The sequence below is a fragment of the Motacilla alba genome, chromosome 11 (genome assembly GCF_015832195.1).
Source record: "Motacilla alba alba isolate MOTALB_02 chromosome 11, Motacilla_alba_V1.0_pri, whole genome shotgun sequence".
Taxonomy (NCBI): domain Eukaryota; kingdom Metazoa; phylum Chordata; class Aves; order Passeriformes; family Motacillidae; genus Motacilla; species Motacilla alba.
This window is the reverse complement of record NC_052026.1, coordinates 13891302-13905490: the sequence shown is the minus strand read 5'-3', so window position 1 is coordinate 13905490 and position 14189 is coordinate 13891302. Positions and strand designations below refer to the sequence as shown.

General features: G+C 47.7%; 1 protein-coding gene across 5 annotated transcripts in view; it reads right to left on the bottom strand.

Moving 5' to 3' along the window:
• Window positions 1–9803: 9803 nt before the first annotated feature.
• The window catches only part of PLEKHG4 (pleckstrin homology and RhoGEF domain containing G4), an 86028-nt gene continuing 81642 nt past the window's right edge, over window positions 9804–14189 (bottom strand). For 2 of the 5 annotated variants that reach the window (XM_038147908.1, XM_038147911.1), the window contains exon 22: window positions 9804–13688. In XM_038147908.1, the coding sequence (XP_038003836.1) occupies window positions 13360–13688 (329 nt within the window). In that variant the 3' untranslated portion in view covers window positions 9804–13359. The remainder of the gene's footprint in view (window positions 13689–14189) is intronic. The other 3 variants (XM_038147912.1, XR_005258244.1, XM_038147913.1) reach the window with 3 other exon arrangements.

The following is a 14189-nucleotide window of genomic DNA, read 5'->3' as shown; positions in this document are numbered from 1 at the left end:
GAGGTCTGTGGAGGTGACTCAGCCCTGTCCTTGGAGGCTTGGCAAAGGAAGATTATTTTGGGAAGAGGTGAGCAGGTCAGGCCCCACAGGACTCACCCCCTGGCTGTGTGTGGCCCTGGTCAGGACCTGGCTGTGGAGCACAGGAGCTCCCATTTGGGGACAGCTCTGCAGGGGAGTTGCCGATGTTGATGTGCTTTTGATACAGGGAAAGCAAGACTGGGAATCACAGAATCCTGGAATTATTTGGGCTGGGAGGTACCTTAAGAACCATCTCATTCCAGCCCTCGCACCATGAGCAGGGATACCATGTTGTTCCAAGCCCTGTCCAACCTGGCTGTGAGTGTTTCCAAGGAATGGGGCATCCACGCTTCTCTGGCCAGCCTGTGCCAGGGCTTCCCCGCCCTGCTGCTGAGCTGATGCCACTGCTGCTCAGGTGATGGCTCAGCCAAGGCAGGACTGCAGGATCTCCCAGGACAGCCAGCCTCTCCATCAGCCAGCCTCTCCATCAGCCAGCCTCTCCCTGCTCCGAATCCTAAACAGAAGCAGCTTCTTCACAGCCTGTGGAGCCCCTGAAGAGCTCAGGTAACAGCTCACAGCTCTCACAGCTCTCACAGCTCCCACCTGCTGCCACTCCCTGCATAAGGATGCTCCTCACCCACTCCAGCACCTCTTCAAGTCCTTCATCAAATTCTCCACACTTTACACAGAATTTCTCCCCTCCAGCCTTCTTGGTTCTCGAGGAGGCAGCTCCAGTGCACCCTGTTCCCAGCATGGAAAAGGCATCTCAGTCCTGCCAAAACAGCCCCAGGAGAATTTGTGCCAGTAAAGGCTGCCTGGATCTGTTGGCTGCAAAGTGCCCCAGATCAGCCTGAAAATAATCATGTCCTCTGAGGTGATGGGAACAGCTTTCTGGGAAGAGTAAGATATCGATCTGGGTCTTCACCAAAAAGGGGAATCTTACTAAATAGCAGTGTAATGATCTCCTGAGAGCTGCTGGCTCTGTGTGTGCATGTCCAAGGCTCCCCCATTCATCCTTGCAGGAGGGTCTGAATGCCCTTTAGAAACAGCACCTGCAGTACTGTGGCTGTGACCTGATTAGAGACACATCCCACTGCTCCTCAAAGTGGTTGAATCCAGCTGGAGACACAGGTAAGTGCAAGGAATATGGCCTTTAAACACCAGTTTTCCTGAGCAGTGTGGGCAGGAAAGCAGAGGTTCCTGGAGTGGTTGGCAGTGAAGCACAGGACTGACAAGGAGAGGCTGAGCTGATTGCTCAGCACTTGAGAACACCAGAACCTGAAGAAACTTTCACAGGACCAGCAGCTCCAGTTCTTTCCCCAGTGAAGCTTGAAGTGGTGCCACAGGCTGCTGAGGCCTTGGGGCATTAGTTGCAGATCTACTCTGTCTGATGAAAAGTGACACTGCCCAAACCAAGGGCCTGCAGCCATTTCCTCATGCTAATGACCTTCCCTGGCCAAGCATCTGCTCTGAGCCTGGCTCCTCACCAGCCCAAGACAGACACTTTGCAGCCAGCCTGTAATTCCCTGGCAGCAGAGGAGCCAGCAGGAGGAAGGTGTCTCAGCCAGGGTTTGTGCTGTCTGCATTGGTCCAAGCTCCAGACATGAGGATATTTTCTCCTTCCCACTTGTCTCTTTCCCCTTGGCCACTCTCTGGCCACGCTCCCACAGAGGAGAGACACACCAGACCTTGTCCCCTGTGGTGCCCTGCCACCAGAAACTGTCACCTCCTCTGGGTTTTAGACAAACCCAGACTCTCTCACAAGGTGATGTCTCCCCTTGCCACTGAGACGTGCAGCCCAGAAGGATCAGGTGGGTGGTTGCAATTAATTGAGCTGTAAAAATAATGTAAAGTGTGTTTTCTGCCCCAAGGTCCCTTCCCTAGAGAGCTTCTAAAACCATCTGGGCTCATGGCTAATGTGCTTCATGCTTGGACAGCAAGTTGTGTGCTGGGGATGAGGGAACTGGCTCCTCTGAGAGGTCATTTTTCTCTAGGATGAGCAATTTGACCAGAAATGCTGAGGAGGATGGATCACTCTGGCCCTCAAGGATAGAAATTTGTTCCTAGAAGAGGGAGGCAGTGGATACCAATATGCCCAGGAATGTTTTACCCTTTCTGCCCCAGTGCAGGATCACCAGGAAGAGCTCATGTGTTGTCCAAACATCTGCTCCCCAGGGAACATCCCTGCTCAGAGGGCACTGTGAGGTGCTGGTGCAGAGCAGGTCCTGGCACACACCTGCCCTGTGGAGCTGTACCTGCCCTGCTTCCTCAGTACTTTTCCATTTCCCTGCTAGCCTGATGGACAATGCTTTCCAAAATACACAGACAAGGCTGTAAATCGTGTTCAGACAAGATTCAGAGTGCAGCTTCTGTCACCCAAACCCAACACTCGAATTCAAGCTCCTCCTGTCAGTGCCCTGAGATTGGTTTGACCACGTGTGTTCCAGGCAACACTTCGCTGCCAGCCACGTGCTCCAGCACTGTGCTGGAATATTGATTCAGTTCCCTTTTAGATGGGATTCAATTAACTAAATTACCATCTTCCCAGCATGGCGTGGCTCCAGATAAAATGTTATTTTCCAGGACTCATCCCTGCATTTTGTTAATGTAATAACTGCAGCAGAGTTGTGAGAACACAGGGGGAGGTGGAAGCAGGAAGATGCAGAGAAAGAAAATAGAAGGCAAGGATTGGATTCACCAGACTGAAATACAACAGGAGATGCCATGCGAGGTGAAACTGAGCATGGTCCATGTTTGATGTCTGTTTTGTTCCCTGTACAGAGCACAATTGTATAATTGCTCTGAGCTCCAGAACTACCCAGAGCTGTGTGCACAGCTTCACAGGTGTGAGATGCACTTCTTCCTAGTGGGGATGGCACTGCATTTCTCATGACTTTTTTTCTGAGCTGGAAGAGGTGTTTTGGGAACAGTGTGGCTGCTCTCTTTAGTCAGCTGCTGCGACAGGATGGTTTGTGGGCAGTAAAGACTTGGGGCAAGATTGTTGCAGAAAAAACATTAAATTATAAGCAGGCATTTGGGAGAGGGCACCTGCTGCAAGGATATTTTTCCAAAACTGATACACTGATTTCATCATGGAACTATAGAATATTTGGGACTAGAAGGGATCTTAAAGATCCTTTAGTTCCAAGCCCCTGCCCTGTCCGAGGTTGCTCTGAGCCCTGTCCAGCCTGGCCTTGGACACTTCCAGGGATCCAGGGACAGCCACAGCTTTTCTGGGTATCCTGTGCCAGGGAAGAATTTCTTCCCAATATCCCACCTAACCCTGCCCTCTGTCAGTGGGAAGCCAGTCCCCCTTGTCCTGGCTCTCCATGTCTCTGTCCAAAGTCTCCCTCCAGCTCTTTTGGAGCCTCTTTAGGGACTGGAAGGTGCTCTAAGGTCTCCTCCTCTCTTCTCCAGGCTGATTTCCATTTATTCAAAATCACATTTTAAAACATTTGTACTTGGAGCTCTAAGCTTGTAGCCCAGAGCTCTGTGTTTGACAACCTGCGCCTACAGCCAAGATTCGTTTCAAGATTTCACGCAGAGATTGCTGACAGTTGTTAATAACTGACAGAAGCTTCTCCAAGAGATCAATAGCACGTGCTAAGACAGCTGGCAGCACATCAGTGGTGCTCTGTGGTTGCAAGAGGCAATCGGGTCTCCTTTCCCTCATTTTGACCTATGGTATTTTTCTAAAAAAAAGTTTCATCAGACACAGAATATTCCTGATGTGCTGCTCACTGAACTGGCATTTTCATGACTTGGCTTGGAAGTCTGTGGCCAGTTCCAGCCTCATTAAGGATGTAATGTTAATGGTCCCCAAAATAGCTCTCTGTTGTGCCCAGATCCATCCATTTGCCAGCAGTGGGGGGCATTACAAGGAACAGACACGACTGGAGGGATTCTGCAGGGACACAGGCACCACGTCCTGCTGTGACAGGTGAGCTGTCCCCTGCCTGTGCCCAGCTCACTCCTCTGCCTGTCCTGCAGAACAGCTCTGGGCTCCTGTAGCTCAGTCAATTGTTTCACTTCCAGTCCTGGAAATAACACCTGGCAACTTGGACATCCTTCCAGAACAACTCATCAGAAGGCAACACAGGGAGAAGGGAAGGTTGGGTGAGCTTGCACAAGCTGCTTTCTGAGCAGCTTTCCATCAGGCTGGGCTGTTCTCAGGGACAAAGGGGATCCCTCAGCTGGAGGGATCACACAGCAGAAAATCTCCAGAGCTGCCAGTGACAAGCTGCACATTCTGTTTGTAAAAAAGCTTGTTTTGCTCTGGCTCCCTCAGAGCAACTCCATTCTTGCTGTACCATGACTCCAAGCTCCTGGAAAATGCCAGTAGGGCACATCTGCCCCTGGCAGCACGTGTGTGGCTGCTCTGTATCTGTTCTCATGAACCTTATAAACCACATCAGCCCTCATTTACTGGATGCCAGGAGGCTCTGAAGGATCCTTCCATTTTTCTTTACTCTGTGGGTGTTTGATTCCTGGCGATGCAGTGGCGGGGAGCAGCAGCCTGATCCATCTCTCGTGGTGTGGAAGCTGCCACATGGTTCCCCTGAAGCCTTTCATCCAGCTACTGAATCAGATAATCCCTTTGGGATGAGACAAGACATTAGAAAACAAACCCCAAATCCCCCAAATCAGAAGGGGTCATAAATGTTAGCAGAAATGAATCACTTTTGTGCAGTTTTCCCCATGTCTGGTAAGTCCCTGGGAGCCTTTCCAGTGGTGCTGCTGAGCCTCGGAAGCGATGAATGTCCATGAATGTAACATGGTGTGAGTTTAAGCAAAGCCTTCTGCCACTGCTATGAATTATTTGTCTCAAACACACTTTTAAAGAAAAAACCCAACTTTTTCCAAGTGTTCCTGTATAGGTGTGTGAAAAAAAAACAAAACTTAAACAAGCAGTAAAATCTGGAACACACCAAGATAATCTGGAGTTTTGGCAGGAAGATCAGGTGATGTCAGGAAACAATTCTAAACAGAAAAGTTTCTATGGATTTTTTTTTTTAAGACCTAATTAGAAACAGATTTTTGCTTTGGATTTAAACACTTCCCTGCAGCATCTGCAGTGTTATCCCTGCCTTATGCATGTCAGGAACAGGAGGGTATGGAGCAGAGGAGGGAAAAGCTCAGCACCCTCCTGTTCACGTTGTTGCTGCAGGTTTAGCCTGTCTTCAGACGGCCCTGCAACATCATTTTCTTGGGATTATTACCCAGCAGATCTCAGGGTAAATTACAAAACCCAGCGAGGCTCCTGTCCATTGAGGCCCATCCTTCCACCCTCATAAATGCAGCAAGGGTTTCTTGCTCTGCTGAGACGGAGCTTTGAGAAGAGAAGGAGCCCGGGGTGGGTGCCGGTGTTTTCCCGGGAATCGGGAGCGCTCCTCGGGGCGGCGGCTGCGGGGCTGGCACGGTGGGACACGGAGCTGAAGGGGAACACAAAACCCCACGGCACCGGCCAAAGCCGGGAGCTGGCCCAGCCCAGAGCACAGAACTGGCGTGGGCTCACCCTGCCCCGGCTGGAGCCCTTGGTTCATGCAGCGCTTATTTATCAGTGGGATAATAAAAACATCCTTATTTTAGGTTTTCATTTTTTCAAAAACATTTCCCCCTTATCCTAAAACACCACCTGGCTGCCCTTCCTCCATCATCCCTGTCAGATCTGCCATTTAAAAGCATCCAACAGCTCTTCTATATCAACGTTTTTTGCAGTCAAGTTGACCAGCAGAGAATGCCAGAGACACGAGCGACTCCAAACCATAAACCTGACACAAAAACCAGCCTGCAAACCACTGTCTGGAAAGCTTATTAATTAAATAAATTAAGTAAATTATCTTCATGTCAGCTGAGACTTACAGTAGTAACACCCAGAGATAATAATGGGTGAACCCAGGAGAACATTCAAGACATGTAAACCCCTCTCTGAGGCGTGACACTGCCCCTGAATTGCAGTTGTTATTGTACAGATTCATTTAGATTCTAATATTTAAAGTATAAATTATTAACAAAGATAAAATATAGATATTAAGATACAGAGTTTGCCTGTATTCATACTGATGCTCTTTTTTTAATGCTGTCCTTATCTCCAGAGGAAGTTTAGAAATATGATTCTGAAAAATAATTTCAATATTTAAATAATAAAATATTAATGTATATTAAGTAAATCTTAATGAAGTATTGATGAGCACTCCTATATCTTTGTCTAAAGCCCTCTTTAGGTTTTTTTTTTTAACTAAAAATCCCACATCATCAAATTGATTAGTTAATTTATTCACTGTCATATTCCAAATTTTCTTGGGTTTTTTTATTATTTGGGTCTTGCTTCTCACCTGTTTCCTGTTCTAAGAAATGACACAAAGAGCATCTAATTAAAGAGATCTGTCATGTTAGCATTGTGTTAATTGGCTTTTAAATAAATTGCAGCCCTGCTCCTTCCTCCAGGGGGAATGGGGAATGGGGAATGGGGAATGGGGAATGGGGAATGGGGAATGGGGAATGGGGAATGGGGAATGGGGAATGGGGAATGGGGAATGGGGAATGGGGAATGGGAGCAGGGAGCAGGGAGCAGGGAGCAGGGAGCAGGAGCAGGAGCAGGAGCAGGACTGAGACCCCTTTGTGCAGGGGGGATCTGCTGGCTGGGCACTGCTGCCCCTCAAACAGCAGCCTGAGCTGCCTGAATTCCCTCAGGAATGTCTGGCAGTACTTTCCTTGGAGCAATGGTGCCATGAGGGTGTTTTGGTCTTTCTTCCACTGTCCCCTGAAATTGGACTGAGTCTCAGAAATACCAAGATTTTACTATGCAGTTGTTTTTCTTAAAATTTTTCATCTTTCTTGCTTGAACAGTATCAGCAAAAAGTTGATGTGATTATCTATGAAAAAGTCTTGTTCCCCACATCATCTTTGATCACCAGTGCAGTCTGGAGCTGCAAGCTGTCTCTGGAAGCTACTGACTTTAATTCTTGCGTCCAGTGACAGAGGGTTTCCCTCCCCTCCCCATCCTTTTCCAGACCTGCTTTTGACTCCCATTTCTGTGGCCACTTGTATGAGAAATAGCCTAAAAACCTTCCGGACACCAGGCTGTTCCAGGATTTACAGGTTTGTTCTTGCCCCTCAGCATTTTCTGTGGGGATGAACCAGAGAGCGTTGTGGGATCTGCAGAAGAAGAGTTAATTCATTTTAATGTCAGAGACTGGTATTTCTCAATTCCCAAAAGCAAAGTCACTCTGTCTCCTGAATCTCTGTTGTGGCAATCAGCTCCTGCATGGGGTAAGTCTGATAATCATAAATTATTCATTGACCGACACAGCTTTCTGTTTGGGCACCTTCATTTTGACATGCAGGCCTCAAATTTACCTTTCCTCAGCTCTTGTTGAATTTATCTGACGAGCATTAATTCTGCAGCTGAAGCCTTTCCTGCAGGCAAAGTGGGACCTTCTATGCTGTTTTGCTCTACTTTTTAATTCTTAGATAATATTGTGTGCAGAAGGACGTCACAGAGTTTAAATTTTATCAATGCTCCTGATAGGTGTCCAAATAAAAGTCACATTCAACTCCTCTGCCCTGGTTGGTGAGCACAGGAACTGTTCCAGATTTCACGCTTGACCTTTCCACAAGAGCTCATTTAATGGTTTTGTTTTTAATTAACTGCAGTTAAAGAAAGCAGCTGCTGTGTTTAAGGATGATTTTATACTGCCCCATCTTATTGAATACAAGTGTTTTAATCTGGAAAAGGTGGTATTGCCCTTTCTAGTGCTCTGTGAGGAGGTTCAGTTGGCCTGGAAATAAATTAATTCTAATGAATTTATTGTGGTAAATTCACCACTGAATTCACTGTCATGTGCATCAGGGAAGTGACAGTTCTTCCTCTTCCCCTACACTCTGGAACTGCATAAATGAAAATACTAAATGGGTATCTCTAACAAAGATTTAATTTGCTATACAGCTACAAGTATTTTTAATTTTAATTAGTGTAATTCTGTCTTGTGCCAGTGAAGGGTGAGTCTGCACATCCTGGCTGGATGAAAAGTCTATTTTCAAACATTAATATCTGCATTTCCACCAAGCTTTATCTAAACTCTGAGTGTCTTCTGATTTCCAATTTCTTTTTTTTTTTAATGGGATTGTCTCAAAAATGTTATGCTGCTTGATATTTCTAACATCAAATATTAACATTTTGCATTTACCACCTTTTTTATTTTATTTTATTTTTTTTTCAGGCAGTGTTTACAGATTTTCCATCTCCACAGGCTGGAAGAGCAGCAAAACTCAGTATTCTATTACTGCATTAACAAACAGTGCACAATGACATTTACTGTGGCCCTGTTGAGGTATGGCCAGGACCACATCCCACTGAACCAGAATTCCTGCATTCCCCATCCCTGGAATTGTTCAAGGCCAGGCTGGACCAGGCTTGGAGCAACCTGATCTGTTCTAAGGTGTCCCTGACCAAGGCAGTGGGGTGCAACAAGGCGATTTTTAAAGCCCTTTCCAACCCAAACGGGTCTGAGAGCACAGATTTGTACATCTGCACATCTTTAACAAAAAGGAAAATTGCACCTCTCTTCAGATTTTTGTGGGTTTTTTTAGGCAGATCAGCAAAGTCCGATTAGTCCAGCTGAAAAACACTCCATCTGCCCCCTCTGCTGGTGTCCCTGCTCTGAGGCTGAAAAGTGCTTTCCAAAACTGCAGTGGTCAGAACTCAGGGAGCTTACAGGAGAGGGCACCCTCCCTTCACAGGCACAGCAAAGTCGGGTCCATAAAATGCATCAATCACCAGAAATTGAGATGGCCTGAAACACCCACCAGTGTCCTGTGAATATTCCACATTCCACCAAATTAGAATTTGTGCATTCCCCATTCCTGCAAGTGTCCAAGGCCAGGCCAAGGACACTCCAGGGCCTGGAGTGACCTGGTCTAGTGAAGATGGCACTGCCCGTGGCAGAGGGGTTGAATGATGGTCTTTAAGGTTTCTTCCAACCCATTCCAGGATTTTACAATTCTAACACCTGAACGGCCAAGGGAATTGTTGGGTGTACAGACTGGGGAGGGCCCAGCACAATGGCCAGTACCAGCAGAGATCAGGGTGCTCCTGGGAAGGGTGATTTCCAAACAGCCCACTGAACCCATCTACCCTCTTCAGGGGATTCCCTGTGGAAAATGCCACAATGAACTTTCCATGGGAGGGGTGTCATGAGTGTCACAGAGCAGAGTGCGATCCCTGGTTTTCAATATCAGACTTTATCCCTGGTTAGTTAAAGGGGAAAAAAAAAAAAAAAAAAAAAAAAAAAAAAAAAGGACAGAGAATGTCACTTGTAGAAAGGCTGGAAAAAGTATTGAAAATTTCAATTCTGACAAAGATTTCAGAGAAACACCTCTGGTTTAGGAGCTCATTTGTTTTGGTTGCACCCTCTCAAAAATGCATTGTCTAATCTGGGATTCCTGACATGCAGCTCACTCTGTGGAAGTCAAGGCTGGCAATGGAAAGATTTCTACTTATGCCAGTAAAACCAAATATTTTTTTCTCATTGTTTGAATACCAGATATGGAATAGGGGGGAAAAATTGTTTGTGTACTTTTCAGTGTTTAAAATGACAGGCACCATCAGCCTCACCCCAATAACCTGCTGGGTTAGGTTTAGTCAGGGAAATGTTCCTTGAACCTGTCCCCCGTACCCTGAGGGGGTTTTTAGACACCCCAGGGACAACTGATCCTCTCAGTGCTCCCTGTCTCCTTCCACAGCCCAGGTTCCCATGCTGAAATCATAACACAATGCAATAAGATTCATATAAAGAAAATAACCTTTATTAGACAAATCAATCAAACCCTGAAAAAAGAGTGTCAGGTAAACAATACTAAAGGTTTTTCCAGCAATTTAGAAACCTTTGAAACCGAGAAATTCCAGACGTTTCATGTTCCTCTTGTTGCATTGGTAACTTCTCTCCCTCTTGTGACATGAGCTACTGTTGCCTTGACAGTCCAGAAACCTTGCATTAACCCAGCAATTATCTCAAAATAGTAACTTGTAAAATATTCCCTGTATAACTGTTTCCCATGCAATTTTGTACAAAGATGTCAAATGTATTTTCTTTGCTGTCTGAAAAAAGAACAAGGTTTAAAAAACATCCAGCTTATTGAAAATAAACAAGTGTTTTACATACAGTACAGGAATTTCCAAACTTGAAGGACACTGTCTCCAGGGCGGCTGTGGGGTGTAACACCCCAGTCTGTCAAGGGGAGAAAACTGCAGGTAAATAAATTACTACTCCATCTTCTTCCTCAGGCCAAATGTAGCATTTCTCTCACACCTGCAGGAGCCTGATTTACAGCCCTGCATAAACCAGGAGTAAACAGGAACTTGGCAGCCAAGTAACCACTGTTTCCAGAAATGCTGATTTTCCTTTTGTCCAAGAACAGAGGGAGGGTGTCACAGCCACACAGTGACCTTGGATGTTACTCATGAAAAAGCCCTCTTGGAACACAGGGCTGGTTTGTCCTCCAGTTATGCTGTGTTACTTCAAACAACGTCCACTTAAGGTTCAGCATTATAATCAACCCATTACACTCAAAACCTGTTGGTCTCGAGTGCCAGCACATCCAAAGCTCCTCAAACAAGCCACAACAGGGGGACTGAAGTACCAGAAGGGGGCTGAGTCAGAGATGAAGCAAGGAGCCAGTCCCTGTCAGTCCAAAAGCAGGGGCACAGCCAGGACAAAGCACAATGGAGCCTGAACTAAGCCACTGGGACCTGAGCCAGCAGGGCAAGAGAGAAACTTGCACTGGGACAGCAGCTACAGGGGACAAGTGGCTAAAATTACAGCCAGGAACTTTGGTGCCTCCAGAGCTCCACCAGACAGCTCCCTCTTCCTCACTCCTGCTGACACCTCTGCTGGCTGCTCCAAAGCCCCTCTCTGGGTCAGCCTCCCCACTGGCATCAGGGGAGGCTCTGCCTGGGCATCTCCCCCCTCTCTGCGGAATGCACTGAGGATTTACAGCTGGAGCTGGCAGAGCAGAGGTGGCACAGGCAGAGTGGCAGAGCTGACAGATGGTTATGAGAGAGATTAGCTCAGCACCAAGGCACTGGAAGAACCATCTGAAGAAACAATTCATAACAATGAAATTGCTTTTATTAGAATGGAAGTATTAAGCCAAGGAAATAAATTATTGCTACGATAGACATATTTAGAACATAAGGAAGGACGTTAAATCTTGAGCTTCAGGTCACTGTAACCCTGAAACAGAAAGTTAGACTACTTTTTTTAAATACCTCAATTTCTCTTCATGCCCTTCCAAAAACTTTATAAAATGTGCAGCTTACACAACAAATAGTAACAGAGTCACTTGTAATAAAAATCTGTACAACTCATAGCTTTAAAAATAATACTTTTTTTTTCCCAAATGGCTATGTTACTTCTTACTTATAAATATAGGGCTAATGAGTTCTAAATGCCCAAGGTCCCATCCAACACCAAAGCTATTACATTTAGTTGACAGAAGCCTTCCTGGGACTTCGCCTCAGGCAGAGGTCAGGTTTTGGGCTGTTTGAAAGAGCCTGATAATGGACAGAAAAAATCTTCAGGGATGAAGACTGTCCTTCTGCTGGTCAGAGGCCTGGGGTCTTCAGTGAGTTTGAAATGGCAATCAAACCTGGAACACAGCACCGTGCAATGGGTTAGACCAGCTGCACTCCCGGGACGTGGCAGGATCCCACAGGTCCCTGTCCTGGCCAGCAGTGACTTCAGAAAACACTTGAAATCCACTGTTTGTCAGAGGTAAATTTTGGTGGGGAAAGAATGTTTTAGGGGAAGAGCCTTGCAGGAGAAGCACAGCTCTTCCCTCTGCGCCTCAGGACTCGCCCAAAGGCTGTGTGCAGCTGTCCCTACTGCTTCTGTGGCCGCTTCAAAAGCCTCATCTGTGACCCTCCAGAAGGGGGCTCAGGATCTTAAATGTGAACCTTGGCTGGCTCTGTACAGCTGGCTCTGAACTCCTGCACCTGCAGGTCACGAGCCACGGGCCTGCATGGTGTCACACCCCACAGCGCCAAACCTACGAGCCATTCACCACCCTGTGCCTTGACCCTTCAAGCCCTAATCCTGCCTCCCTCATGTTTGTACCCCTCTGCTCCCTGGGAGAAGGGAGGCTCAGCCCCAAGGACAGAGAGGAAAAGGCTGAGACAAGAGCAGGCTGGTTTGACTGGGTTCTGACATGACATATCAAGGGCTGCCAGCCACGAGCAGGAGCCCTGCTTGGCTGCAAGTCCTGTCAGGGTTCACCCTCCTTGGACCAACAGCGACTTCCTCACAGACAAGGCATCCTTCCAAAATCACTAAATACAGGAACAACATCTGGCAGCTCCCTCAGGACATCCTGTCCATAACCTAGCAGGTTCCTTTGCCTGGCAAAGTACCATTTCCTTTGGAGGTTCAAAGGAAACTGTGGGATAAATCTACCTTGGGGAGATTACTGTGATTCTCCAAGGCAGTTCAGAGGGACTAAGAGTAGGATTTTGGCAAACAGCCCCAAGAAACAGGTTAGTGGTTAGACAGGTGGGTAGCATTCAGAGGAAAGGAGCTCATCTGAACACTCGGGAGGTGGTCAAGCCTTTACTACCTGAACGTGATTTTGTTTGTTTTGCTTCTGCAAGGCAGAAACCATCAGACCAGCTGTTCAGAGTGTGGCTCCATGGGAGCTGCTCCTCTGTAACCAGATGAATCAGAGCCTCAGGCACCAGTCAGGAATGCATGGGCAAAACTCACAGAGGAGCTGAGGGTGAGGTTCCCCTGACTCAGAGCTACTGACAAATCTGACCAGCACTCAGAACTGCTGGAAAATCCCCTGCAGGGGCTACTTACAACAACTCCACTTCCTGAGGCAGGGCCGAGGGGCTCACACTATTCTTGAGGGACTTATGGTGACCTGGCCTGCTTTCTGCAGAAGAGAGAAGCCAGTGTTAGTAGGGGGTTAGAGGACAACAGCATCAGGACAGGATCTAGTGGGAAGGGAAGCAGCAAGAACTCTCAGGAATACACCGACATCTCAGAGCAACAGGCTCCCACTACTCCCTCTCATCATTCCCCAAAAAAGGCCCAAACCTTCCAGGAAAGGAGCTTGGCAACATGCGCAGCAGAGCTCCAGCCATTCCAGGAGGTTATATATGTACCCCAGCCCATGGCAGCATTATAGCTCCTGTTTGTACAACATCTCCCCCTTGTGCAGCCTCCAGCACTGCAGGTCCTTTCCAGCTCATCTCCTCAGGGATCCTGGCCACAACAGGGGTGGCCCCTGCACCAGAGGGCTCTCGCCCGCCCCAGAGGGGCCAAGTCTCTGCAAGAGGAAATGTCACTTCCCCACAGTCACCCCAAGACCAAAAGCAGCATCTTCGGTCCCCCTGTGAGAGGCAGTGGCTTGAACTGGGGAGGCAGTTACAGGAGCAGGCAAAGTGAAGAGAGTGTTTTGGCTGCTTGCACTTACTGCAGAAATGTACTGGCTGTTTGTGAACCTGGGTCTGCCCTCCATGGCAGAGCTGTGTTGTGGGCCTACGGGCATGTACGGGGGCGAGCCCATGTCTTCACAGAAGCTTTCTTGTGGGACGTTGGAGACACAGCCGCTGTCGGAGCCGCTGGAGCCAGTGGCTGACATGCAGTGCGATGACTCTGAGCTCTCTGTTGCTGGGGAAAGAGAGGAAGGTCACTCTGATAACCACAACTTTGGGCTGCATATAACCCATGCCACATCCCCTTGATAATGTACCTGTCTGCAAGGGCACTGGCCACACAAGCCCACAGATCAGCCACACTCCTGTATGGGCCTCTTTAAGGCCACAGACAACAAACTAACACAAGCAAGAAGAGTTATAATGATGCTGGTGATTGGTATGGGCTGGCCAATGAAGTTCACACAAGGGAAGGCAAAGGGTGATGGGGCAGGATGGTGAGGGCAAAGGACAGAGCACTTCATACCATACTTCCATACAAGTCCCCAGGACCACAGCAGTACCAGTACACAGCACCAAGCCTGCCATGGGTATGGCTGCAGCTCGGCAGGTACTTTATAAGCCCTGTATTTGAGCTAAATCCTCTCATGGAACCTGAGACAGAGCTGGCATGGAAAGGCAGGGCCCTCACGCCCTGGCCTGGGTAGGAGACAGGGACTGCCTTGACCCAAACAAG